Raw genomic sequence first — 27991 nt, 5'->3', positions numbered from 1 at the left:
TTCTTTTTTTTTTTAAAAAAAGATTATTTATTTTAGAGAGAGAGAGGGAGAGTGTGTGTGCACATGCAAGATTTGGGGGAGCGGCAGAGGGAGAGGGAGAAGCAGTCTCCCCGCTGAGCACGGAGCCCAACGCAGGGCTCCATCCCACAGCCCTGAGATCATGCCCTAGCTGAAACCAAGAGTCGGGCGCTCAACCAACTGAGCCACCCAGGGGCCCCAAACTGTGCCAGCTTCTCAGCAAGAGAGGCTGAGATGCTCCCAGCTCTGGCAGATCTGCCTCCAGGCCCGGCCCCACCATCCGCTCCTGTGTAACCTTGGGAATGCAGTGTCTCCCCTTCCGAACCTCAGTTTTCTCCTCTAGCACACGCGGACCGTGATATGCTCGCCTTGGGGGATGACGGGCGATGCATGCCCAGCACGTCCTGTACAGAATGGCCCGTATTCCGTGCTCAGAAATGATGGCTATTTTTCTGGTTGGGGGGCACCTTTCCTCGTTCCCACTGGACAGATCAGCTGCTGAGGCCCAAGCAGGTTGTGCAGCTTCCACCAGGTAGTTCAGGCCTGTCTGACTCTGGACCTCTTCATTTACCGCTGTGTTTTCCGTGCCGGTCATCTGATGGCTACGGGTTGAGCTTATCGAAGACACCTGGCTGCCTTGTCTTGCCGGAGGGAATTGACTCTCCCAGGTGACCTCAAGGATGTTTGCAGGAGGAGGGCTGTCCCAAAGCATGTCCCTCCCTTCCCTCTTCCTCTGTTCCAGGCACTGCTGAGGCGGAGGAGGTGTTTTCCACTGCCCTTTTGAACTGAAGCACTCAGCTGATTTCTGGTTGCACACATTCCTTTGTCTTCCAGTTTCAGTATGCGTGTGCCTTCTGTTCGTCTCATCTGTTGGAGATTATAATCTGTCGTGGCAGATAAAGGCCCTTTCCCTCCCTCTCCTTTGATGATGGCAAACATTCCTCGGGGCTAATAAGTATTGGATGCACCCAAGAAAGAGAATAAACACATTTAATACTAGATTGATTCTCTGAGGCCTTCCCGCTCCGTCTCCTCTGGGCCGGAGCATATTCACCCTTTGTCAGGCTTGTGTGCTGAGATCACTTAGAGCCTGGTGGACAAGATGATTAAAAACAAAACAACCAAAACAATTCTGGAATGAACCTCTGGAGAGGATTACCCTGGATTCCCTGGGAGACTGTCCTCGTGGGTCCAGGGAGGTGGAAGGTGGGGGTCCGGGAGCGTGGGGCTTATTTGTGAAGGCTGCAGCTCTCTGATTGGGGCCTGGGTCTGACGGCTTAAGGAATCCCACGGACTCAGTGTAGTAGTGGTAATAGCAGTTTAAAGCAGGCTCATTACCGGGCCGGTTATTGCTTTTGTTCAGAATGGCCCGTCTAAGTCAGGCCCTATTAAATACAGCAATTTAACTGACACTTAGCCTCTTTAGGGAGATAAATTATCCTTTGGCCTGGTCACCTCCACTTTGAAATTTGATCATCGGTACGAGCCCGGGGAGAGTAGTTCAGGCAGATGAGTGGGTTCATGGAAGCCCACATTTCAGTCACTTGTTGGGCATGCATTTAATGAGGACCTACTCTGTACCCGACACCGTGGAAAGCCCTGGATATTTGGTGAAAAGGGAGATGGCATGCGCCCTGCTTTTCAGGTGTTCCCAGCTTTTCAGTCATGAAGCAGTGAGTGGGCACCTAATGTGTGCAGAGCCCCATGCTTGCCAGTGTACAGGGGGCAGAATAATGGTGGAACGTGTGTACCACTGGGGCCCTTACCCTTTTGTGCCGAGGGCCACTGTGCAGTCATTTAACCGGGTACAGCCTGGAACCGACTGAGCATTCCAAGAGAGGTGCAGAGAGTGCTGTGCGCACGGAGGAGGGAGCGTGTGATTCTGTTGGCTGGATTGAGGAAGGCTTTATGGCAGAGGTGACATCTACTGATCCTTGAAGAAGTTCCCCCTGGTGAGAGGAGCTTAAAGCAGGGCTACTCCTCCGGGGCCCAGACTGAGGCTGCTCCGTTGCTCATCTGTCTTGACACTTGCAAGGTCGCTGCTAGGTGTTCTCAGCTTCTCTTTGCATGCCTGCTGTGTTCTCATCCTACCCCACTCCTGCCTTCAGGCTTTGTGTGCACACCATCCCAGCCCCCTCTCCCTCCTCCTCTTCCAACTCAGCTCCCGTGTGTCACTGGCCAGCATGGGCCCTACTCCTAAAGACCCTAAGGGAAGAATTACGGGCCACCTCTTCATCTTTTCTGGGCATGCCATGCATGCCCCTGGTCCCTGGCAATCCCATCTTGGATGAAGGCCCCTTTCGGGTGCAGGCAGCAGTGGTCAGGGTCCAGCACAAGCGACAGTATCGTGACCCACTCATCAGGGGCCCTGGGCACAGCAACATCTAGGAAAGGTGAGTCATGTGTCCTGTGGGTCCAACCTTGTGGCTCAAGAGAAGGTCTCTGCATGTACCTGCGGAGACGTGTGCGGGGATGTTCCCCGTGGCTCTGTTTGCGTTCGTGAAACCTTGCAAACAGTCTTATTGACCATTTAAGGAGACTGAGTAAATAATAGATGGCGCCATCATAAAGTGGAGTGCTATCTAGCAACTAAAATGAATAGCCTAGATCTTTACACACTGATGTGGGCAAATCTCTAAAGAACTTTAGAGTGGGAAAGAGGAAAGATCTGTGATGTAGGCCACTTGAGTTTATTTTAAAACCTCAAAAACTGTATGTTTATCTGTCCATGTAGTATATGTGTATACAGTGTGTGTATGTACATCATTATATATATATGCACCCATATGTATGTTATATTTGGGTGTATATATAAATATATAGTATATATATAAAATGCACACGTGATTGAATTATGCATGTGTGGTAAAAGTAGAAAACAGAAAGAAGATACACATGGGGCACCTGGGGGGCTCAGTCGTTCCTGCCCTCGGCGGGAAGCCTGCTTCTCCCTCTCCCACTCCCCCTGCTTGTGTCCCCTCTCTCGCATTCTCTGTCAAATAAATAAAATAAAATCTTAAAAAAAAAAAAAGATACACACCAGGATTGTCGTTACCTCTGGGATGATGGTTGGGAGGGGCCTCTCAACCATCCATCTCAGTGGTGTTTTATTCCTTAAGAAAGATGAAATATGGCAAAATATTAATGTTTGTGAATGTGGGGATCTAGGTATATGAGTCTACTATGTTAAAATCTCTACTTCTTTATATGTTTGAAATATTTCATACTGTTAAAAAGCACGTTTAGAGAATGGGCGATTATGTGGGGTATCTAGAGTGTAGCTTGTGAGGGGGGTAAAAAGGTAGGTGAAACCTCAGTCATGGAGGCCGAGAGTCTTGTAGCCCGTGGGGTTCTGGATGTAGGACCTGGGGGGAGACATGGTGTGCGGACAGCGATGTGATCAGCCTTCAGTGTGAAGAGTCTCTGTGGGGAAAGAGCTCAGGGGCCCAGCGCTTGGGTAGGAAGCTGCCGTAACGGTCCAGGCAGAGTGGGGAAGAGTCAGATACAGGAGGGAAGGAAGGATGACTCAGACAGCCTTGAGGTGAGCAGCAGGACCTGGTAAAGCCAGGATGTGGACAATCACATTCTAGTGGAGCCCTTGCCTCTTGGAGGAAGTCTTGGCTGCTGACACGGTAGAACTGGTTTACCCAGACCCCAGGGCTGCATGTTCTAGCAGTTCAGTGGGACCTTCTCTGTCAGGAACATGCCCGGAAAAGCAGGTTATGGTTGGAAAGAGAGCTTGGAGAAAGCAATGACTCTGAGGAGAAGGTGGTTGTCTTCCAGAGTCTGACCGTTCAGGTATTAAATCCATAATGTTTCGAGGTTTGAGTGTCATGTCGACGCGTGCTCACAATGGAAAGTACCTATCGTATTTCCAAGTTGCACGCTTGAGGCCACTTACCACAGAAAGGTTCTGTGGAGGACGTCTTTAAAAAGCTCCATTTATGCATTACTGTGCATTGTCTTTATCAAAGAAATATCTTTTAATCGAATTACTAGGCGGAAATGGTCTCTTGAGAGTCAAAGTGCAGCCTACTTTGTATGACAGATGGCCTCCATCCCCATTACAATTGTGAAAAATACCTCAGGGGGACCTCCAAAAAAATTAAAATTGTGAGAAATAACTTTTATTGCTATTTTTCCTGTTACTTGTTGTTGAAAATTCAGTTAACTGCCCTCCTCCCTGCTTTTTTTAAAAGGCTCTGGCTCTTTGTCTTAGCACCCACCCTGGGCCATATTGGATTTTCCCAATCCAGGTGTCAGGCCCCTCCCAGACTGGGGAGGGTCCCCCAGAATCTTACCTAGCTGCAGGGCAGTAAGTCTCACCTCACGGAAAGGGCCTCAGGAGTTCACAACTGTTGCTCCAGATAAATGGCTTTCCGCTGATTTTTATCTTGGCCTGGTTAAGTGGGTCAAGGGCCCCTATGGTGTACCTACCCCATTGCTTCCCACTTCTTAGTAGAAAAGAATGGGAGAGCGACCACCTAAGTAATAAGGTGATATTTATACAACAGAAGCTCAGAATCCTCCTATATATTTATTAATATAAGGACAGCCATTTCCTATACAAGTTGTCAGCTTTACTCATTAGCCTTCTGGTGCAGTGTAACCTTACACATGTTATTAGGTTACCGTACACATTTTTGTTAGGTAAAGCCATACACATTTCCAATTATGGCAAAGAATGTGCAATTTCCTGGAGTCAGGATTGAGGTCGTGACCTTGAGGGCTCAGGAATTCCAAGCTTAATTAATCCACCAAATGATGATTACTGAGAGGAAATGTCCTATCGATATTAGATGCGCAAGATGCTGGTCTGGCTGTGACAAGTCACTTTTAGGAAGGCCTGATCTTAACGTATCTGGTCAGTCGAGGCAGTGTCTCCTCTTGGAGTGAGCGTGTGTCTCTGGAAGCCAGCCACGCTCCCTTCCAGAACCCTTTTCTGTGGAAGTGTAGACTGTATGCAGATCTTAGGGAACTCACGTGTTGCTTTCCCCCCATACTACCTGCGTTTTCTCAGCCTTGCTTTCTGGCTACAGTGGAATCCCTTCCATTAGGAAACCTGTGAGCTTTCCAAGCAGGGTCGTGTCAGAGAGATTTCGTCTTACAGTAAAAAGAGTCCTGCCTCGTCTGCTTCTTGGAAGGAATGGGCTGTTTTCGGTGCCTTTGCCTCTTGTCTGAGAAGTCACACTCAGGGAAGGAGACTTCGTTTCAGTTCAGCTTCGATCACATAGCCTTCCTTTGGCTGGAGAGGGAAGGACCCCTGATTAGAGTCCAGTTACATGGTAGCCATTGAGAGAGAGCTCATTCCGGTAAAGCAGAAGGAGAAATGCCAACCGAGTAACTTAAAAACCCACCACCAGCGTCTACGATAGCTGTGCTTTGAAAACGGCCAGCTCACTCCCCATCCCGCTGCAAGTATGGGCTCGGGGCCCTTGTGTGCAGTCCCATTTCATATAGTCCTCTAGCTCCAGCACTTTGGCCCCCTTTCACCCTGAAGCACATAGGCTGCCTGGTTATTGGATTTACAGTTAACTCCAGTGAGGGGAAAAGAATTTAGGAGCTCTTCTAGAGGGGTTAAATTTTGGGCTCTGCTACTTAGGAGCTGGATGATCTTGACTTTTCCTGGCCTTGGTTTCTCATGGATGCAGTCGAGGGGATGGGACACCTCCCAGAGCTGTTCCAAGAATTAGATGGAACAGCTCCCATGAAGGCACCGAGCTGTGTGCCCATCCGAGGCACTGAATGAGCGGGGGGGTGTTTTCTCTTTCCCCCAGAGCCCTGACGAGCATCTGCGGGGGTTCCTGCGTTGCAGAGCAGGACTTTGAGTGTCACACAGACCTGGTTCCACTACTCTCTGATTATGTGTGACCTTGGGCAAGGAATTTAACTTTCTGAGCCTCGGTTTCCCTCCTCCATAAAGTTGGCACTAGCTCCTTCCTGCCTCGTGCGGCTGTAGGGACAGATCAGTGAAAATGCAGGCTTCGTGCATGCGGTTCAGTGCCTGGCACGTAGGCAGTGCTCTGTTACACGGGGTGAAATCTGATGGGCTCGAGCCCATGGGTCCAGCCCTCACTTCGGGCCGCATCTGCCCTGCTGCACCTGATGCGCGTTCTTCTCCCCGCAAGAGGAACGAAGCTGCTGCTCTTACATCACCAGCATGTTCAGTTCTCAGCTCTCCCGGTCCCCTATTTGGGTCTCGATTCGGGTCAGTCCGTTTTCAACTCCACACAGAGGGCTTTCTATCCATGGGGAGAACGTTAACAATCCCAATTCTGGAGCTTTGGAAAAGTCTCACCTCCCCAGTGGGCATTACTTATTTATGCTTTAATCTTTGCAGATTACTCTGAGTTGCTCTCAAGCTCTCCCGAAAGCCCCCGGTAAGTGGAAAACAGTGCACGCACCCGGGGTAATTAATGCGCTTTGTACGATTGAGGGAACATGTAATTTGCAAGAATGTGTGTCAGGACCCACCCTGCTAAATTTATACCCTGTAATTTGCAACGTTAGCTGGCACCACATTGGCAGATTGGTGAGTCTAGCCTACCTGCTTTGCAATTATAGCTGCTGGCCAGTGTTGCAGGATTGAGTAACTGGAGATCTCAATCATTTAAGTAAATGAGAACCGGCTCCCGGGACCCATCTGAGATTACCCTCTGGTAGAGGAGGCTGGTTAATGATGTTTCCTTTGTACCAACTTGAGATCCTCTGATGAGGGCAAGGAAGGAAAGAGGCCAAGACACAAGTCTTCAGGCTTCCCTGGGTGTGGGCAGACCGCAGGCCGTGGGAAGGCCTCTCCACGGCAGCACCCCCCGCCCCCCCCCGACGAGCCTTTAGAAAAGAGAAACACAAAACTAATATAACAGAAATGGTTTTATGGTCTGTTTTATGAGCTGCATCAGCCTTCATAATCGGCTCTGGGGAGATTCTTGTTAGTTCTTAAAACTGGAAGTCACTTTGCAGCCTCTGCAGACCAGTGATTTTTGTAAAATCCTCATAAATTTTCTTTTTCGGGGGAAACCTGCAGGAGAATCTTGTAGGTGGACATGCAGGCTTCTTGTTGTTCTGTGGGGTGCTGCGAGGAGGGTGTGAGCTGGCTGGGTTTTCCCATGGTCATGTTTTTGTGGCCGGATGAAAGAGTCCGGCAGAAGACAAAATGAATTGTAGGCAGACTCAGCCCTGGTATGAAGCCCGGATCCTCAATTACTACATGTGACCTTGGGCAGATAGTTAACCTCCCAGAGCAGCCTTTCCTCATTTGTGAAATGGAGCTAATGATTCCTTTGATTAAAGCTGTTATAAATATTAGATGTTTGTAAAGGCATCTGGCGCATAGAGAACACTCAATAAATGATAATTATCATCAGAGCCATTTATATTCGGGGAGGGCATATTATTTATCAGTTGTAAAGAACGCTTGGCTACACAGACCAGGCAGCATTGGGAAACAAATTGGGTAGAATCCTCGATGCTCTCAAAAAGCCATTTGTGTCTACCCCGACGTCGGAAAACATGGGTTGGATTGAGTCGGTGCTGTCAACGGGAGGTGGGCTTGTTGCTAAAGAGAAGCCTCCCTCATCCCAATTCCAGGGTGCTTTGCAGAACATGGGATTCCCATTCGGCTTTGGGACCGCCTCAAGGCTTGAAAAGTATAATGAGGACTAGAGAATCTGGAGAGAGCTTTTTTCCCCCAGGAGTTGGTTGAGCCCAGGGACCAAAGCTTTAAATGCTCCTATTTCAGGACACCTGGGTGGCAGAGTCGCTTGAGTGTCCTGACTCTTCTTGGTTTTAGCTCAGGTCGTGATCTCAGGGTCCTGAGCGCGATCACAGCTCAGCACGAGTCTGCTTGTCCCTCTCCCTCTGCCCCTCTCCTCCTCAAATAAGTAAATAAATAATCTTAAAAAAAAGAAAGAAAAAAGAAAGAAATGCTCCTCTTGCAAGATTGGGTTTGCAAATGCATGGCCCATTGTGCGGGTATCCCAGTCCTGTGGGGTGAGAGATGTGGGGTGTGTTCTGTGTGTACGCACGCATGTATGTGGCGTGGCGCTCGAGCATGGTGGGTGTGTGCCTGTGTGCCTGGGTCTCCTCCTACTAAACATTTATGGGCTGGTGGACTGCAACTGGGAAAGGCCTGGGTTTAACTGGCTCAGTATTAATAAGCATGTTCCAGAGAACTGAGGCCTTTGTTTTGTCTTCCTAAGAAATTAATCCCTTCTTACTCACTGCATTTCTGCAGGAAACTGTGCTGTGTGCAGAAGAAGTACTGCTTTATTTTCCTTGTAGGCTTTCCAGCTTGGACTTTCTATTTCCACTGAGGCCTTGTTTTTAAAAACATGTTTTTACAGCAGAACTACAACTGTGGAGATTATAGCGGTCTCTTACCACTTTGGTTATGAAAATAGTGTATGGTAGTGATTTTATTTCTTTTAATCGACCATTCTCTTGCCTGCCTTTTTCTCCGAGTGGGGCTGTACCAGATAGCTCCCTCCGTTGTATTTTTTTCTGCCTTCTCCAGCAGCCTGAGATCAGTGCCTAAGTACGCACCTTCATTTTCCTCCTGCTTCCTGGTACCTGGTGAAACGGATCTTACTGTTCTAACGCCTGTCCTTCTCCCACATGCTGTTCCATGGTTGCTTTTCCACCTTTTTCTTCCTGGAACTTCCCTGGAGAGCTCATTTCCATATCTTGGCATCACTTCCTAGGCTCCACATCCCTTTTCTGCCCTGAGATGGACCTTGTTTCATTAAAATCAAGTGTTTCCAGACTCCAGTTTAGGTCCACTGGTTTGGGAACCGTCCTTATCAGCAAGACCTACGATGAATTCTCCTTGCAGAATTTTGTGGACCGTCATGGTCTCTTGGCTGAAAAGAAGACTAAGAAAATAGTACAGAAGATGGGACTGTGGTGTTTTTCACTCTCTTCCCTGAAAAAATCAGTTTCCAGTAGAACAGAGGTGGATGTTCCCCTGCCCTCGCCAAAGAGTTCTTTCGAAAGGGGTGAAGGTAGAATCGGAGGATGAAATGAAGCTCTTTGGAAAGAATGGATCTCCCGCCCTGTTCTATCCCATGCTTAGACCCCCATGAGTGGGTTTGATGCTGCTCAAATGCACATGCCATTCCTTCTGTGATTGATTTGCTTACAGAATGTAGCAGAAATTTAATCCCTGCAGAAAACGCCATGAGTCACTTCATCTCCTGTATGAGCCTCTTTGTTATTATTATTATTACGGAAAGAAGCACATCAAGAGGTAGGTCTAAGAAAACATAGTTTTCAGAAGGCTTGTTTTGTTTGTCTTACAAAAGCAGTTATTTTCCAGAAATCAGTAACCAGGATCAGGAATTTTCCAGCTTTGCACACATACCCACCAATTCCAATCTGATCCTACCCACCAATTCCAATCTGATTCTGCTTTTTTTAAATCTGTGTTTGTTGCCTCTGGGGTTTTGAAGATTTGAAGGAAACTGGTCAGGATTGTGTACGGAGTGCTTAGGCCTCAGAATATGCCCCGAGTGTAGGAGATGGAAGGATGTCCTCTACACGGGTGTATTTGTGTCTGGGTTATGTGAACGAGCAAATTTGAAGCCCAGTGTAACTTTCTTTATTGCTAATTACATTTTGGGATTGCCTGCCCCACGCTCTAGTGGTGCAGTCTAAGGAAATGCAAACAAAGTGCACCCTTAGCCTAAGCAAAACGTGCAACTAGGGCAGTGGATCTGCTGCCAAAAATACCATCTGCTGTTTTCTAGAGCCAAAGATTGATGACTTGCGTTGTTTCCTCCTTCAGCAAATAGAAACTCAATGTATTTATTTATTTAACTTTCACCAACCTTTCGTAATATTTCTTGTTAGAAGGGGGACTATCTGTTGGTGTTAGTAAATTAACGCCCAACTCTTTGGTTCACAAATAGACGCCTAAACATTTCCAGTAGCTTCCCACCCAGATTTTCTTACCATCTCCCCTACCCCGCTGTCTTCCTGTGTGGGGCTGTCACGTTAACCTACCTGAAGTATTACCTCATGTCACTCCTCTGCTCAAAAACTTGCTGTTGGGGTGCCTGGCTGGCTCAGTCAGTAAAGCACGCAGCTCTTGATCTTGGAGTTGTGAGTTTGAGTCCCACGTTGGGTGTAGAGATGACTTAGTAATAGTAAACAAAGGACTGTTGCTGTTGGTTTCTCACTGTGTGCGAAGTGAAGCCTGAACTCCACAGCCTGGCTTTTAAAGCTTTTCTCAGCCTTTTGTCCCTCTTTCCTCTTCGTGACTGCTGGGTTTCCTGCCTCTGCCTTAGCTTAACGTTTTGTCTGGAATGCAGGTCTACATTTTACCCACTCTGCAAAGCCAGCCTGGTTGAAAACTGTGCTGCGCAGCATTCCACAGTGCCTCCCTGAAATAGATGTTTCCCCTTTAGTGATTCCTACATCCTACTTTCTACTCTTTTCTTATGGCATCAGTAGACCCCAGGTTTTATAATTATGGTGACTTAGGTGCACGTCCTCTCTTCTGGTTAACTGTAGGCTTTGAGTGTGCTCATATCTTGTACGTGCCACAACCTGAAGTATATTAGGTGCTCAGTAAGTTCTTTTTGGGTGATTGAATGCATCAGTTAATTGAATGCTTACCACAAAACAGGTAACGGGTCGATATTAAATATAAGCACCTTGTTCTGTGAACCCGGTACAGCGGCTCAGTTTCATCATCAGAGAGAACATTAGCTCAGGCAGTTTGGTGGTGAGAACACAGCAGTTCCCCAGTTTCAGACTGGTTGGCTCTCCCACACTTCAGATATATAATTGTTAGGATTTGTGTGTCAGAAGTTCTGCTCTCCCAAGAAGACTCCAGTTGTGACTTTGAAAGGGTGGCGTTGCAGCTCATGCGTTCTTCATAATAAGGCGGTCCATTTGTGCTGTCTTGGGAACACGATGGTGGTGGAGGAAAGAGTGTTTGGTGAGCCAGATGGACCTTGATCTGCAGCTTGTTTGGCATCTTGAACCTCAGTTTTTTCATCTGTAAAATGAGGATAGGATGTGGTCAGTAGGGATGCCACGTGGATTAAATAACATGCACAAAGCACTAGCACCCAGTGGGTGTGCCGTGATGTAGGCAGGGAAGGGTGGCCTGTCACCAGCACTTGTAAGTGTGTGACTTCATCGTCTGCATAGCTGTGGTCCAAGAGGGTGGGCGGAGCCACGGCTGTTGTTAACACGAAATGCTTTTTTGTTGCTGCTGTCCTTGAAGGTAGTTTCCTCCTATTGAGTTTAATCAGTGCCTTTGGATCACCTCCCATCTATAGTCTAAGTAATTAGAGATTAGGAATTCTGAATGCTCTATCTCTATCAAAGATGTGAACCTCTGGGAATTTTGAACTGGGGAAACACTGTGGGTGGAAAAAGTAGGAAGAAAGCACGGTGCTTGGGGCAGAGAATGGAAATCCATGGGATGTTTAAATTCCTATTTCTCTGTGACAGTTCTGAAGTTACTTCTTAATTTTGGACTGTAAAAAGATCTGTGTCTACATTGGCTTGCCCATCGATGATTATATTTGGTGTACGGAGGGCTGGAGATGCTGTTCTTATTTGTATGGACATCCTGAGACCTAACCGGTCTTGTAAATGTTTCTGGGCTTTCTTCTCTCTTGTTCTTTAGTAAGTACTGAGGATAGCGCCTGATTCAGAGGAGTCTGGTGAAAGCAGATGTTTTCCTGAAAGTATGTGCTTGCTCCCAGGGTCCCTCAGCCTCTTGGCAGCTTGCTTATGATGAGGGACTTTGAAGGACGGGCGTCTTTTCCTTTGGATGGTGTTTTATAGAATCAGTTCCCTGCTCTCCTCCTCACATGCTTGTAACCCCCAAGGGAGTGTGTTCGAGGTTTGTTCCTTGAAGTCTTCCGGCCTCTCACTGACCAGCTTTGCTGACCCCTGAGGCTGGACCTTCCGGGGCTCAGCTCCTCCTGTTTGTGTGTTGTCTGCTAGGATCTGGAAGGCACCGGAACACAGCTGATCAAGTCTGGGTTTACTGGAACCCCCTTTCTGGCCCCCCTTAATAAAGAAACTTTTTTTTTTTAAGTCTTCAGTTGATTCTTTCTTTTTCAGGCTTTCCTGTGTGATTTTTGGATCTGTGGCTTACTGCTGAACTGTGTGGGTCTGTGATTCTTGGGTCGGGTGAGCGTGGCCTGAGGTGTTCCTTGCACATCTCACCACCCGCCTTGCTCTCAGTCTGAGCTTGGAGCAGGTCTTTCCGTGTTTACACAAGCTTGGGATTTTTCCTGGGTGGGGGAGGTGTCAGGAGATTGAGTTGCTCTGGTCTGAAGTTCGAACAGAAGCTGTTTGTTTCGTGGGCACATAAGAAACTGATCTGAGAGAGACAGACAGAGGGGTGCTGGACAGGAACGTAATATATCTGTGTAGGAAACACAATACATGGTATTATCAACCTGGCCTTTAATGAAAATGCGGTAACACCGTTATATAAAACGATGGTCCCAGTTGTGCCAGATAAATCAGAGTTGCCGGAAGGATGCAATGGGTGGGTATCCCGATGATGTCTTCAGATCAGAGACTCCCCTTGGCTGGGTGGCAGTCCTCGCTGCTCCGTGCTTTCCTGCCGTGCCCTCCGGAAGTAGCAGCCTCCTTGCTGGTGAGCAACAACCAACTGTGCTTTCCTTGAGCTGAGGCTCTTCTCCCTGAACATCTGGGCAGTGGTAGTAACTTGGCAGTGCCTTTTTGAAAGGATGATTGTAGCAAGGGAGGGAGGGAGCGAGAGAGAGAGAGAGAGGGAAAGAATCAGGTTCAGACTTCTCACTTAGCTTCAGGTAGAGATCAGCCTTCAGTTGCCTACTTTGTGGGCTCATCGACTATAAATCATTCTGGATCACTTTTCTCTCCATATAGTTTTCTGTAAACTCTACATTTGTCTTTTTGTCAAAGACAAACAAAAACCCTTTTTGTTTAACAAAAGAGGGCAACCCCCCAAACTAAACACATGGAGAAGTTTATTCAGACCCCAAGTATCCCTGATAACCAAGACGGACCCCAGGAGAGTTTGGGGAGTGAGGGCAAAGGTGACTGGATATGGTGTTGGCTTGGAGGAGGAGTCACACCCCAGGTTTAGACTCATTTTGGATTGAGAGCTGGAGCAGCCTGGCAGGCCTTCCGAATGCTTCCTGCAGGCTCGTTCTTCAAACAGGTTCAGTAGATGGGACCGCAGAGCCTTGTGCCAGGCCTGAGAAGTTTGCGTGCTTGGGGTTTATCCGGGTGGGGCTGATGCCATTTTGGGCATTGGAGAAAAGCAGTGAGGCTGTTTTGATAGGAGAAAATGAGCAAATCAATTAAAAATAAATGCTGGACATTCCATTCCCCACTGCTCACACTGCCAGTCCCCTGCCCGTCACCACACCATGGCACCAGCGACCATTGGACTTGGCGTGACTTTGACGAGTGCATTTGCCAGTGGCTGGGGCTGTAGAAAAGAAAGGACAGAGTCGGTGCCTGGGAGCCAGCTTCCCATTGGAAATATTTCCTTTTATTATTTAAGTAAACTTGTTACAGAAATTTAACATACATAGTAAAAAGGGCATAGATGTTTAGTGGGGAGCTCGGTGGATCTGCACGAGGTCAACACACCTTGGGGACCAGTGCTCAGATCAGGAAATAGAGCATTACCAAGACCCCAGCAGCCCCTCTGTGACCCCACCTGGTCCTCCCACCCCTCTTCTTGACTTCCCACATCAGAGATTGCTTTTGCCTGGTTCTGCACTGGCAAGACTAGGAGTGTCTGGCTCCTTTCACTCAGTGTTAAAAACATCTAATTTCTGTCCCCTTTTCCAGGAGGTGGGTTGTGGGATGACCCTCCACCCAACTTAGGTTGAGAGGGTGACTCCAGAACCTTGGTGACCAGAGACTCCCCACCGGCCTCGGGCTCCCGGGTCCAGCGCTCTTGCTGCAGGCGCCCCCGTCTTCCAGCAGAAAGTGGGGCCTCCTGCCACCTGGATGATCCAGTGGTGAGGAAGCAGGAGTCCAGAGCAAGCTGTAATTGTGGGCTCGCAGTGAGCACAAGCACGCCTTGGAGAGACACGCTGCATTCCTCACAGCGGACAAATGAATTTCTCCCCCTCGATCAGAGTCCGAGCTCGGACTCCCACGCAGGCCGCTGATGTGGGGCTGGCAGGAGGGAAGGGCGGCGTGGGGCCGTGGCAAGGTGGCTCAGGAGCTCTCTTGTGGAGTGGAGCTGTGTTCCGAAACGGAATAGAAGGGAGTAAAGCCTTTGGGATATTTCCCAGAATAACTCATTAAGAAACAGCCACGCCCAGGTTTCTCCAAATGATTCCCTATTGGGTTATTTATTTTTTTAGTTTTTTAGCTGGGGGCCAACACTTGGGGCTTTTCGTTTCATCATTATGTAAAAGGGCTTTCGCCCAACTTCTCTAAAGTTTCAGGGAATGCTTCGTCTTTTTTGAATGTTGTAGGTTGGCGACAAGGAGGACCTTTTCCTTTTGGCTTTTGCTGCTTAAGGTTAAAGATGCTAACAGCTGCGCGCGCGCGTGTGCGTGCGCGAGCCCGTGAGTGATTTGTTACCGTGCTTTGCAACCGGGTCATCTTGGTTACTCTTCTAACTTCTTCAGCCATATTTACCATGGAGATATTTTAAGGAATTCGTTTCAAAGGAAAGATGCCAATAACAACATACTCCTATTTTTAAGAGACTTTTCAGGTTCTTCCCTGAGAGTTTATGTTCTAGGACTTTGCAGATATGAAGGTAAAGACAGGTGCCTGATATTATCATGTATATCTCTAGAGATCAACAGGAATAGCTTTTGTTATATGTACTCTTTTGCAGCTTGCTTCCCCCCCTCTGACCCTCTTGTGGATGTTCTTCCTACAGGCTGTGGTCTAGCACGGATACGGCATATCAGGTTTACCTATCTCTCTTGGTCCGTATTTAACTTCTTATTGTTTTGAGCGTGACAAGTAGGTATATAGGGGGAGAAAAACCCTATGTGTTTCTCTATGCATTTATATATTCCTAAGCATGGATTCCTGGAAATGGAATCCAAAGGTAAGCACTATAAATAGTGCTGGGTACTGCCAAATGGCCTCAAGAGGGTGCACCAATTTATACTCTCACCGGTAGGATGAGAGTCCCAGCTTTCTCACATCCACACCAGCTCTCAGAGTTACCCATCTTTTTAGCTTTGGCCTCTCAGATTGTTTTTAAAAATGGCACATCCACTTGAATTTGTTAACTACTAGTGAGGCTGTGCACTCTCCTTCTGTGTTTTAGCCGTCTTTATGTTCTCTGACCTGCTCGGTCATTTTCTTTATCCATTCTTCTTTGCACTTTTCTTCCTGATTCTTAAGGCGTTCTTTGCAGCTAGGGTCGCAGAGCATTGCTCTAAAAGATTGAGGAAGAACATCATCTTGATTGGCATTCCTGCCTCTCAAGTCCACAAAAGATCAGTAGTCTATCTTCTTCTTGGCACTGGTGAAAGGCACTGGTTTTCTGTTTGTTTTTATTTAATTAGGTGACATTTTTCCTTCTGGCTGGAAAGTCCCTGCTGTCTGTAAATGCATTATCATTTGTGTAGCACGGGGCGAAGCGTCATGTGCAGAGGAAAGTGAGCGGTGCCAGGCAGGGGTTGGCGCCTGTCGGAGCTGATTATCGCCAACATTCAGTGAGAAGCTGGATCCCTTGCCTCATTTCTCTTGAAAAACCCTGGTCTCTCATGTCTTTAGCATAAAGGCGCATGATCGACAAAAGAAGGGACAGGGAGAGTCTCTCAAGCCGTGTTGGCAGTTCTGCTTCATTATGTTTCTTTATTCTGCTGGAATTTCCTAGATCAGGGCTACTGCTTCAACTCTTGGCAGGTTCACGTTGGAGCCAGGATTCTTCACGCCCAGAGCCTGGGGACAGTCGCCGCCTTCCATACTGGTAAACAAACTGGACTGTCGGTGCTGAGGATGCCAGGGCTGCCAGGAACGGGAGTTGCCAGGCTCCTGGGTGTCTGGGCTCCCATGGCCATTGACGATGGAGGCAGAGCCTTGACCACACCCCTGTAGGCCCCTTCATTGCACCAGGCGCCCCTCGCTGCCTCCGCTAGCAGAAGGCTTGCTGCTTTGCCTGGTCTGGAGCAGAGTCCCAGCCCAGAATGCCACGGTCTTTGGTACAGCTGTCATTACTCCCTGGATACGGAAAGAAACAAACCAGAGGCCAAGTGTAGGGTGCTGTTGGTTTGGGATTTACCCTGGGGAGAGGGGAAATCAGCCTCCGTGTGGATGGAGGCCTGAAGGCTTGACTGAGGCCGCCTCCAGCCCAGTATGGAGTGGAAACAGGGCTGACTCTTACAGGTGTTTTCAGCTGCTAGATGCACCTGAACCTGGTTCTGTTTCCCCGCCCCACGAACGTGTCCACTTGTGATTTCTTGTAAGCTGGCTCTGAGAGAATGGGTCATCCCGGAAGGTTGGATGTGTTTCCTGGGCAGCTGGGCCAGATCTTGCTGACAGCCCATATCATACACAAAGTTCTCTTGCCCAAGAGTTCTGGAGGCAGGCTCTTATCTGCTCAGGTTATGGTCAGGTTCTGGTCGGAAGTGTTGGGCTACCTTTGAATATTTTATATTCATCCATGAAGAATGATTGGCTGAAGGTGAAGCCAAGCCAGGCATGAAGATTGCTTTGTAGAAAATCCCAGGGTCCATGGACCTCTCAGGAAAGAGAATAATAATAGGAATAAAAAATATTTTTGCTTCCTCCCCCCACTCTCATTTTTTAAATAAATGACTTTAGATCAAATTGTTATCTGAGCATGAAGAAATATGTTTTTGTTCCATTAATCTTAAACTGCATACAAATGTGGACTGTCCACAGGGTTGAGAAATAATCCTGACTTGTAGGAATAATCCATAAAATGTTTGGTGAAAATGATTTTCGTAATATTTTAGCACAAAGAAGCACCGTCGGCATTTCCAATCCACCCACACTATTTAAAATTTCCTCATTCTCTTTTTCCCTCCCTTTCTCCATCTATCCATCCCAACAAACATTCTGTCTTTGGTTCTGGGCTACATTAGGACACACTTCCTCTGCTGGTGTAGAAGTTGCTCATGGTGGGGAAGATGGGCACACAGACAACAGAGCACTGTGCGAAGCGAAGAGAGAGGTTTGCGGAGGTTATGTTGGGAGGTCTGATGGGAGCTTGTAAAGTCACCCGGCGGGCTAGGACTGAACTGTAGGATAGACTGGCCAGGACATACAGTCCTCCTGTGTTGACCCTAGGACTTTGGGCCTTACCCTTAATGGGATGGGAGCCAAGAGAAGATTGGAAACAGTGAGTGACATGGTCAGATTTGCTCTACTGTTGGTGAAAGATGCCTTTTAGGATTCGAGACCGGAGCCAGGAAAAGCCAGCGAGGAAGCCATTAATGCAAAACAGGCAAGAGAGTAGGATTCGAACTGGGGGGTTGGGAGTGGTAGAGATGGTGAGGAAGGATGGGGGTGGGAAATAGTTAGCACTGGTTGATTGATGTGGGGGGGGTGGTGAGGGAGAATGGTGGCTGGTGGTTCTCCCAACAGAAAAGCCAGTGATGGCAGGAAGAGCAGGTTGAGAAGAAAAATCAAGAGTTCCGTTTTGGACATGCTGAGCTTGTGCTAGGGATGGAAGGATCTTGAGCACTAGGGGACGGAAGTGTGCAGCTGTGGGAGGAGGACGGAGTTAGTGGAGAGTGCTGAGCTGGAGGCTGAACCTAATGGCGGATGAGACAGCTTTATCCAGGGAACACGTGTCTATCCCTCAAGCAGACGGGAAGCAGAACTGAAGACCATTGAGGGATGCGTGGAGGGAGAGGAGTCTCCAGGTGACTGAGGGGAAATGGTCAGAGAGCCAGGTGTGTGGGGGAGGCCGAGTTTCAGGAGGAGTGAGTGAGCCAGCCGGGCCACTGCAGTGGAGTGGTGAATAAAGTAAAGATTGAGCAGTAGCCTGTGGATTGAGCAATTAGGAGGCCACTGGTGGCTTCATGAGGACAGATTCAAGGAAGTAAAGGAGGGTGGAAACCAGCTGGGTGTCCGGGAATTGAAGATGGTGCAGACTAGAGGATTTGCACCTTTTGAAAGGTTAGTCATGGTCTTGGGTTCATCAGGCCTCGGACTTCTTCCCAGTGTCTCGGTGCTGGGCTGCCTCTGTTCGCGGAGCGCTGTAGAAGCCTCAGCTGGAGCCTCCCTGTGGGGCACACTCGATTTACTGAAAATCATTTATCAGTGAGCAGCTTCCTTCTGATGTCTCCTCTTGCCTGGTGGGATTCTGTTGTGTACAGTTCGAGGTGGGTCCCTTTATACTTGAGATCACCCTTCCTCTAATTATTAATCCTGTAACTACACTAGAACGGTATGTCTTGTGTCAAATGGCATATTACGTGCCTACATTACATCTAGCCTTTATGTAATGGTAATTATTTAATAGTGAATAATAATAACTCTAACAAGTGAACTCTGGCTCATCTTATGTCCTCTGTCTGCATGCTGTCTTATAAAATGTGTGCAAATCCCAGAAGCTTCCACTGACTTTTAAGTTATTTTAGGTTTTTTGGTGTGAGGGGAACACACCAAGACCCCTTAGGTTTTTAGCTCTGCCCCTGTGTGACTCTGGTACCAGATGGCCAGAACAGCCCTTGGGTTGCCCAGAGAGCATGGCAAGGTTGTATTTGGTCCATCTCTATTTTATAGATGAGGAGACTGAGGCCCAGAGGGTAAAGCCATTCCCTGAGCTGGGGAGGGGTGGAATCAGAATTCAGAGTTTGTGGGCGCCTGGGCTGACCTGAGTGAGGCAAGCTCTATAATCCCTCTTTCATCTTTAATTCGATTTCTCTTCTGGACCGTCGTCATAAGCTACTCTCCACAATCTGGAAAACCCAAACAGGTTAGTCTTCACGGTGTCAGCCCTTTGATTTACCAATTCCAACAAGTCTCTCTAGAAGGTAGATTGCTCGCTCTGAAAGCTGTGCTCATTCGGATGTGCATACTGAGGCGGGGATGCCAGCAGTAAATACTGCTTAACTCTGGCACTTGCTAGATGTACAAACATCATTTGCTCAAGAAGTCAGCTATTTCCTCGTAATGGAGGGCCTGTCTTTATGCCCTGAGCGGAGGGAGTGTGCCCGCGTGAGCAGATTGTAGAAGCTGGCTGGACTGGTTTAATGGATTAAACCTCTTAAGAAAATTTAAGAAGACGTACCAGTTAGTATGTATTCTGCCCTTGCTTGGTGGTAACAGGCTGGCGTTTGTGATTTCCCTGGCAGAGTTCCTCCCCTGATCGGAAGTGAGAAGCCAAGCCACCGTCCATTTGCTGAGGCGTGATAGAAGATAGTGGATGATCGGAGTGAACCCGAGAGGCCCTTGAGTCCCTAGGGAACGGGAGGCAGGTCTGATTCCGGGTGCCCTGGAGGTGACTTCCTCCAGTTGCAGAGGTGGATGGGACCGGCGATGTCCGAGCACAGGCAAGAGCCTCTTGGGTTCCCAGGGTGTGGGAACCTGCCTTTTGACGGGCTGGTTGATCTCTGGGTCTGAAGTCCCTCTGTACTGAAAAAGGAGGAAGTGCCTTGAGTACCTGCCTCGCGGGGAAGTTTTTGGTTCTGTAGGGGAGGAGCTCTATGTAATCCCAGGTATTATTTTTAAATGCTGAGGAATGTATCTAGGACAGTGTTTGCCTGCCATGGGGACTGGGTCTGTGTCCACAGAAGCAGGAATAGCAAGTTGAGAGTTAAAAAGGAACTTGGACGTCATCTGTTCCTGCCTGATTTTACACATGGGAAAACTGAGGCCTGGGGATGCGGAGCAAGTCCTCCAGATCCTGATGGTGAGGCCCACATACCTTTCTCTTTTGACCTGCGTCATAACCACGTTGTCCTGAAGGGTGGAGTCATGTTTATAGTTTGGCTGCTCTTAAAGATCCCTAGGGATGATCCAAGAAGTGCTACTTATTTCTTAGGAATTAGCAAACTGAGACTGGTGTGTGTTAGAAGAGACACAGTCAAGGTCACGTTGTGAGCTCCTTAGCTATGTTCTTAGAACCCAGGGTCTGTTCCCTCAAGTCTTCTTTTTTTGCGCCTAGGTGACATGCGCTCTTAGGCAGCCAGCCCCACTTGCCCGGGCTGTGCCCTTTCCAGGGAGGCAGGTAGAGAAAAGGGCCCTAGCCTCTGAGTACCAGTGTCAGTCAGTACCAGCTCTATGAGGAGAGTCAGGGAGAATGCATGGAGGCAAGGAAGGAGTAACCAATACCAGTCCGGTTTATTGAACCCCAAGTATCCGCCAACTACCCTATTATATTTACTTTATCCCTTTATCTATTATGTGTATAGATACTCTCTCTCTCTATCCCTCAGCAACCCTGTCCGGGAGGTGGGGTTACCCCAGTTTTGCAAGCGGGGAACTTTAGCTCAGAGAGGGTAGCTCACTTATCTGAAGTCACACAGCTATAGAGAGTCAGGCATTTGGCAGTTGTGGTTGCGCGGGCCAGATCAGAGCCGGGCCCCTCTTTGCTTGGCCTCCTGCAGCCCCTCGTGGCGGGGTGAGGGGGCAGATGGCTCGGGCTATTCTGAGAAAGACAGCCTCACCCACCCCGATGTCTCAGGGAGTTAGTATTTAAAAAATACCTGACCTTCTGGCTGGGCCTTGCTATTTTTATTTTCGGAATGTCATGGCTTAACGAGTTGGGTGGGTAAATCTATCTTATGAGACGTGTGTATTTTTTTTCCTCCACAATTTGCTGCTACTATTCTGCGACTGTTGCTGCCTTCAGCAAATGAAAAGAGCTCATGATAGACCGAATTTCCCAGATGGATGTCCTTGCATTGGCTCTTTTTTCCCCACTGTGAACACTTGCCCCTTTTTATCTCTCATCCTTTTATAGTTGACGGGGCTTTTGAAGCTAGGGTATCAGTGGTAAATGGTTCCATATGTCTTTCAGAGATTTTTCTCAAATATTAGCATATTTTTTGTTCTTTGTAATAAATTTTATTAATGAAACATTTTTTTGAAGGATGGGGAAAAGTACCAAGAATAACACAAAGCCTGTGCCTTCCACCCGGCTCCACTGAATTCTAATACTCCGTCATGCTTGCTTCAGATTGTTTTAAGGAAAGAAATCTTACATTTGAAGTTCATCGTGTCCCCTCTGATCCCATTTGCCAGAGGGTAACCACTCCCCTGAATTTGCTATTTTTCTTTCCTGTACATTAAAAAAAAAATTTTTTTTTTTTTTTAAGAGAGAGAGAAAGAGAGCACGCCCTTGAACGTGTGGGGGAGGGGCAGAGGGAGAATCTCAAGCCGACTCCCCGCTGAGCGTGGATCCCGACACAGGGCTCAATCTCACGACCCTGAGATCATGATCTGAGCCAAAATTGAGAGTCAGACGCTCAACCAGTGGTGCCACCCAGGTGCCCCTAAAAGAAATACTTTTGCATCTGTATTTATCCATTAAAGTCTTAAGAGTTTTCCAGCTTGATTTTAGTGATATTCTGCAGCTGGCTTTTTTTTTTTTTTTAAGATTTTATTTATTTATTTGAGAGAGAGAGCAAGCACAAGAGGGTGTAGGGTCAGAAGGAGAAGCAGACTCCCCACTGAGCTGGGAGCCCAATGCAGGACTCCATCCCGGGACTCGATCCCGGGACTCCGGGATCATGACCCAAGCAGAAGGCAGTTGCTTAACCGACTGAGCCACCCAGGTGCCCCTGCAACTTGCTTTTTTTTCACTGAGCATTACGTTTCTCAGCTTGTGGATTCATGCCACCCCAGTTTGTTACATTGAAGCCCTGGGTAGTATGCTGTTGTATGAATGTGTCCTGATTTTTTCATCCATTCTCCTTTTGATGAACATTCAGTTTGTCTTGCAATTTTATATCCTAGCGGTACCAACAGCGAAGTTTCTCTTGGCTGCTGTCTCTCGTGCATTTCTCCTCGGGCCTGGGGTATGTGCCAGAAGAGGATTGGTGGGGTCAAAGGGTAGCAGCGTCTTCTGCCTCACAAGAAGTTTCCGGGTTGCTCTACTGAGTTACTCCGCCACGTGTGTGAGTTCCTGTTGCTCCCCATCATCTCACCACTTGAAAATGTCAGACTTCAAATTTTTGCAAGTCTGATGGGTGTGAGTGAAAGAGAACTTTCTGGTTCCGTTAATTACTTTTTGATTACAAGTGAGCTCGAGAATATATTAAGTGGCATTTGAATTTTCTCATCAGTGAAAGTACCTGTTCATACGCTCTGTCCTGTTTCCTATTGGGTGGCTTGTATTTCCTGATATAGTCTTGGAAAATCCTAGGTAGTGATCTTTGTGGGTCATAAATGTGGCAGATGCAGTCTTTCAGTTAGTGGCTTACCTTTTAAGTTTGTTTGTGGTATCTTTTGTTGACCAGGAGTTTTAGACTTTAATGTGGTCGTATTTATCAGTCTTTATACGGTCTATGCTGCGTTTGAGTCTTATTTCAGAAATCCTTCCTTACCCTGAGTTCATAAAGATATGATTTTCAGCCTAAATGAAGCTCATTTTGCTTTTCTGGCCTGATTCCTTGGTTTGGTTTGTTATTTTCATTTTCCACATTTACCCTGCCTAGGTGTCTCTGTGCTGAGCGCAAGGTAGGCTGCAGAATGGTCCCCAGGGACTATAGGGATTATGACAGCCATCCCCGGGCAGATAGGGCTGAGCTGAACCTGGGGTCAGAGCAGAATCCTTCTTGACCCTGTGGCTGTTTCTGAGAGGTGCTTAAGTGTAGGGTTGATGGCCCTCTCTTAAGCCTGGCTTATCGGCAAGCCTGATAAAATTGGTCATAAAGCTGTCCCCTGTCTCGTCCTTCAGAGTAGCTTCACTGCCTGATTTGCACTTCCTGCTGCTGCTGATTGCAAAGCTAAAAAGACAGAAGGCTTTCTCACCGGGGCCCGACACCCTGGGCCTGACTTGCAGTCGGCCCTTGGCGAGGGCACCGGGGTGCGTAAGAGTTCATCTGGTGGTTCTTCGCTTCTGTCCCTTTCCTCCTGTGTGCTCAGAAGTGTCTGCAGACCCGATCTCATTTACCCATTGTATTTTGGAAATATAAATGGATTCAAGTAGGGTTTAGATAAAGTCGCAGAACGTGAGAGGGTCAGAATTAGAAGGGGCCAGATGCATCATGCCTGTTTCAGTCAGCAGGTGTTTACGGAGCGTGTGCTGGGTGCCTGGCACCTCACTAGCTGCTGACCCCACAGGGAGAGCAGGTTAGCTAAGAATGGTTTTAACATTTTTAAACGGTGAAAAAAATTCAACATTTGCAGTAGCTTTTGATGATAGGGAACACTAACTTTGAACCTTAGTCAAGTGCAATGTTACCTGCCCCTCTCCCCCCCTGCAAATTCTTTTCTTCTCTTTAGTAGCTCTGTATTATGGAAAATTGTTCTCAATTATTAGAACATTTTGAATTTCACCAATAAAAATTTTGTGGAATATTTTTTCCCCTCCTTTTATATAAGTACCTGTGTATCTTTAACTTGGCCTCCTGTCCCACACAGCCTAAAATATTTGTGGCCTGGCCTGAAAAGTTTACAGACCTCTGTGCCGGCTGCTAGCTCTGTGAATTTGGGCAGGTTACTTCTTCAGTCTCTGTTTCCTTGTCTGCAAAACGGACTGCCTGTTTCATAGGGCTGTTGTAAAGGAATAAGAAGAACTGATGTCAGACTCCTGCCGTGTGTTGAGCACTGCAGTAGAAGATGTTAGTTAAATCTTCCCTAGGGGAAAGTCAGTAATAACCAGTAATAACCAATTTCTTAAGGGCTCTTAAGGGGAGCCTAAGGAGGGACAAGGAGCAGGGTGTGGTGGGGCTCCGTGCCCACCCCTGAGGGTCTGCACCACGAGGAGCCTCGCCCTCCATCCTTGCCATCTAGCACCCCCACCCCCCGCCGCCGCCCCGCCGAGCTGTGGACCATGGACCTTGCAGGGGCTGCATCCTGAAGGCTCTGCAAATCCCCACGACATTAATGCCGTTCCTACATAATTTTCCTCATGAAATGCAATGAAGCATAACTAAAAAATGTAAGTAACAGCTTCAGGCCCTTAATGAGGCTATAAATATGGGACAAAAATAATTTATAAAGCTATTTCCTGGTGAAGAGCTGTCCTTTTCCTAGAACTCTTCACTCTCTCTTCGCTTGCCCCATCAATACTGGCCATTGGCTTTCTTTGCTAACTCATTTTGGGAAGGAAACAAAGCATTTATCATCTTGTAGGGGTTGCTGTTTTGCATTTCATGCGAAGAGCAAATAAGAAACGTGTGAAGTGCAGATGCTGGACAGACAGCTAGGCTCACTCGCTGCTCAGGTGACTTGCTCCATCCATCAGTTGTTCCTGCAGCAAAATTACACCTGATCTTCCTTCAGTGTCAGTGTAAATAGGATGCATTTATGTGTAAATGTGGATTCTGTGTAAATGAGACATTTTATACCTTCTCACCAGTTTCCCCGGGCTGTATCTTCCTTGAACAGATGGGTAGGCAGAGTTTGGGGCCACTGGCCTGTTCTCCCGGGGCAGAGCTGTGTGCAGAGTTAGAGCGAGAGACCTGGCTGTGCGTAGGTACTGGAAGCCAGAGGCTCACCCTCACGCTGGGCTCCCTTTTGATGACAGCCCGTAGGCAGCTCAGCAGGAAGCCATTTGTCTGATGAGAGCAGAATGGCTCTGGGCTGTGCTTGGGACAGATGTCTGGTTCCGGATGCCACCACGTGGAGCAGTGTGGAGTCCAGGGCACCTTTGGGGATTTTCCAGGCATGTTTACAAACAAATCACGGCAGACCAGCTCCCTTGGTGCTTTGCATCTTGCCAGGACATGGAACGTCTGTGCGTGTCGAAGAAGGGAGTCAACGGGAAAACAGATGCTGGTTTCCAGTGGCCCCGTAGCTTTATGCCTATTGGCACCGGGCAGTGGGAAGAGGTGTGTTAATTCTGCGGGGAGGTTTTAGGGCGGCTCTATTTGAGAGCTGAAAAACAGCATGCAGAGCTGTCCGTACGTATGTTTGTGTCTTGCGTTGTTGTTCCTTGAGCCTGCAGACCGGATTGCCAGGAGACAGAGGATAAAAACGAAGGCAGCTGGACAGAAATCAGAAGGCAGGGCCTGTCGATAGCTTGCAGATGTCAGTTCTGCTCTGCATCGTGGCCAGGAGCGTCCTGGCAGGGGGGATTAGTGGAGGGAGAGAGCAGAGCATGTGGAGGCCCCCCGGCAGGTAGAATAGATTTCCCATTTCTCAGCTGGAAAAGTCGACATCACTAACAGTGCACGTTCCAGAAGGGGAGTTTGGGTGGATGCAGCAGCTGTCCTGAGATTTTGCAGTTGCTCCAGTCTTGGCCCCCTCATCAAATATAAATTTGTGGGTGCCAGAAGTTTTGGAAGAAGCTGCTGCAGCAGGATGTTTGCCTTTGCCCGCTGGGGGAGGACTTGGAATTTTTTTTTTCGTTCTTGGTGCAGATGGTGGAGTTATTTTAAGTTTAAGTGATATGCTGCAGTGAAAATGGGCAACTCTTTCATTTTTCAGCTTAATGAAAAAAGAAAAGGGAGAAGGAGAAACCCCAGCTAGCCGACTGCGTGCTAATGCTTGTCTTTTTTGAATTCTAAATGTATCCCACGATACTGAGATGGGATAAGTATTTCAGCCACTAGAAAGTCCTCCTGTCGGGCTGGAAAGATTTCTTATCTCTTTTAAAGCAGAAGGGGTAGTAATTTACCTGCACACATCCAGACACCCCTGTGTTCCTTATTTTTAACTATGTATGTCCAGATCCCACTCGCTTTCTTGGGGATGAGGCAGGGAGTGGATGGAACTTTGCAAGGAAGAGTGTGAGGGGTGGGAATGAATCATAACCGAACGCTTGGTTTTCTTCTTAGAGCACCCACAGACACCTGCTGGGGACCTACCGGGCGCCGGGGGCCAGGGATGCGCTGAATGAAATGGCGCCCCTCTGCCTTCCGGAGGATGCAGCCTGGTGGGGAGGGAGTGTAGACGCGGCAGTAAGCACAGATGGGATAAAGGACAACACAGGACACTGTCAGAGTGAAAAACCGGGGGCACCCGCATTAGACTGGGTGTCTATGAAGAGGTCTTGGCTATTAAGTGATGGGAAAGCCGAGGGCTGAAGGACGAGCCAGAAGATCAGCCCGATGCATGAGTTTGCTTCGGCTGCCATAGTAAAGTGCCACAGAGTGGCTGGCTCAAACAACAGAAATGTGTTTCCACACAGGTCTGAGCTCAAGGTTGGGGTAGGGCTGGTTTCTTCTGGGGCCTCTTTCCTTGGCTTGCAGATGGCTGTCTTCTCCCTCCGTCCTCCCCTGGTCTCTCTGTGCGCGTCTGTGTCTCACCTCTTCTTATAAGGACACCAGTCATGTTGGATCAGGGCCTGTTTGCATGACCTCATTTTACCTTAATCACCTCTCTAAAGACCCTGTCCCCAAATATAGCCACATTCTGAAGTACTAGGGGATAGGACTTCAGCATATTGAATGGGGGTGGGGCACGCAGTTGAACCTGTAACACCAGGTGAAGGGTGGGCGGAGGAACGGGGTCAGCAGGTAGCCGTGCGCGGAGTCCTCGGTGCTGGGAGGACACTCCTCATCAAGGAGGTGAGGTTGCAGAGGTGGACAGGCCATGGAAACCACAGCACGAGTCGTAGGTTTATTAATCAGGGCTCTGAGAGGCCATCGGTAGCACTTTAAAATCCCACTGTGCTGTGAGGAAGAAGGAGCTGGGGGGCATGAGAAGAGAAATGGTTTCCTCAGACTTCCTGAATTTCTCGGCCTCGGCACTATAGACATTTCAGGCCGGATGATTCTTTGTTGTGAGGGGCAGCTTTCTGCATTGTCGATGTGCAGCTTTCCTGGCCTCAACTCACAACCAAAAATGTCTCCAGACACTGCCTGTGTCCCCCGGAGTCGAGGGCGGGGCGCGGGGGGAGTGGGACAGAATGGTCCCCTGTTGAGAACCACCTCTTTAAAGGGGACCAGAAGACATGGCGGTTTGGAATGGGATCGTGCCACTTTAATAAAGCACATTGGATGGGTTTAAGGAAGATCTTCAGATTCAGAGCCAACAGGATTTAACTTCTCTTTGCCTTGGTTTCTCCTCATGCTTTTGAGTTCGGTGATATGGTCACTTCCCTGGAGCGCAAGGCCCCGTGCCCCGTGCATGCGTCGCGGAGTTGCTCAGAAGCGCAGAGCGTTCTCTGGTCCTGCCCCTAAACCTCCGCAAGCCCGTGGCTGGCAGGACCACCTGTGTGTCACGGGTGGATATTTAGTGTCTGTTCTACGCCCTCTCATTTGTCAAGTCCGTGTTCCGCCAGCCCATGGACTCTCGGGAGCAAGCACTTTGCAAACTAATCCAACCGATTTTCTGGCTCCGGAAATCTGTTTATTAGAGCAAGATTTCACAGTTGCAGTGACTTTTCCAGGGGGCTTGCCTTCGAGGAGCCAGCTCTACAAAGGCAAGCGTGAGTGATTTCCAAACCAAACAGAATGACAGTTACGTTCTAGAGCCCCGAAGACTTCCCAGGGAGCTTGCTGGTGAAGCCCAGAGCAGTTGTGAGTCAGCAGGTGGAATGGGTGGGCGTTCTGGGTTGTGTATTCCGTGTCTGGCTGGGATCCAGCACCTGGCCATCCCTCCAGGCTTCTCTCCTATGATTCCCCTTCTCCTGCGATTGCTCTTCCCTGAAGGTGGTGAATTGGTTTCACGTTTTTCTCAGGGTTGGCGGTGGTATTTTGGAGTCCGGTCTTGAGAGGGAGTCCAATGCTGAGTGTGGGCTCAGGGGACACAGTGCCGTGACGCGTCATGTCTGCCCCGGCACTGGGGTAGGGAAACGGGCACGATCTTTTTGCAGTCCCTAACAATCAGAGCTGTGCGGTTTTTATTCCGTCCCCTTCAGTGCCCTGGGCTGAGCCTCCCTGCGCTCTTTTCTTCGGGCCTGAAGGGCCCTGTGTTTCATCTCTCCCATCTGTCA

General features: G+C 48.4%; 1 protein-coding gene across 6 annotated transcripts in view; it reads left to right on the top strand.

Annotated features, from left to right (window-relative positions):
* LDLRAD3 (low density lipoprotein receptor class A domain containing 3) overlaps positions 1–27991 on the top strand; it is a 226367-nt gene that overhangs the window by 40025 nt on the left and 158351 nt on the right. Inside the window, exon 1 of one of the 6 annotated variants that reach the window (XM_081798301.1) lies at positions 27169–27484. The exons of the other annotated variants lie outside the window; for them this stretch is intronic. Coding sequence (XP_081654427.1) covers positions 27184–27484 — 301 coding nt within the window. The 5' untranslated portion in view covers positions 27169–27183. Of the gene's footprint in view, positions 1–27168; positions 27485–27991 lie in introns of those variants that run through there. 6 annotated transcript variants of the gene reach the window in all.

This window comes from Leptonychotes weddellii, chromosome 11 (assembly GCF_054177405.1).
Source record: "Leptonychotes weddellii isolate Sample4059 chromosome 11, ASM5417740v2, whole genome shotgun sequence".
Taxonomy (NCBI): Eukaryota; Metazoa; Chordata; class Mammalia; order Carnivora; family Phocidae; genus Leptonychotes; species Leptonychotes weddellii.
This window is presented reverse-complemented; position numbering and strand designations above follow the sequence as displayed.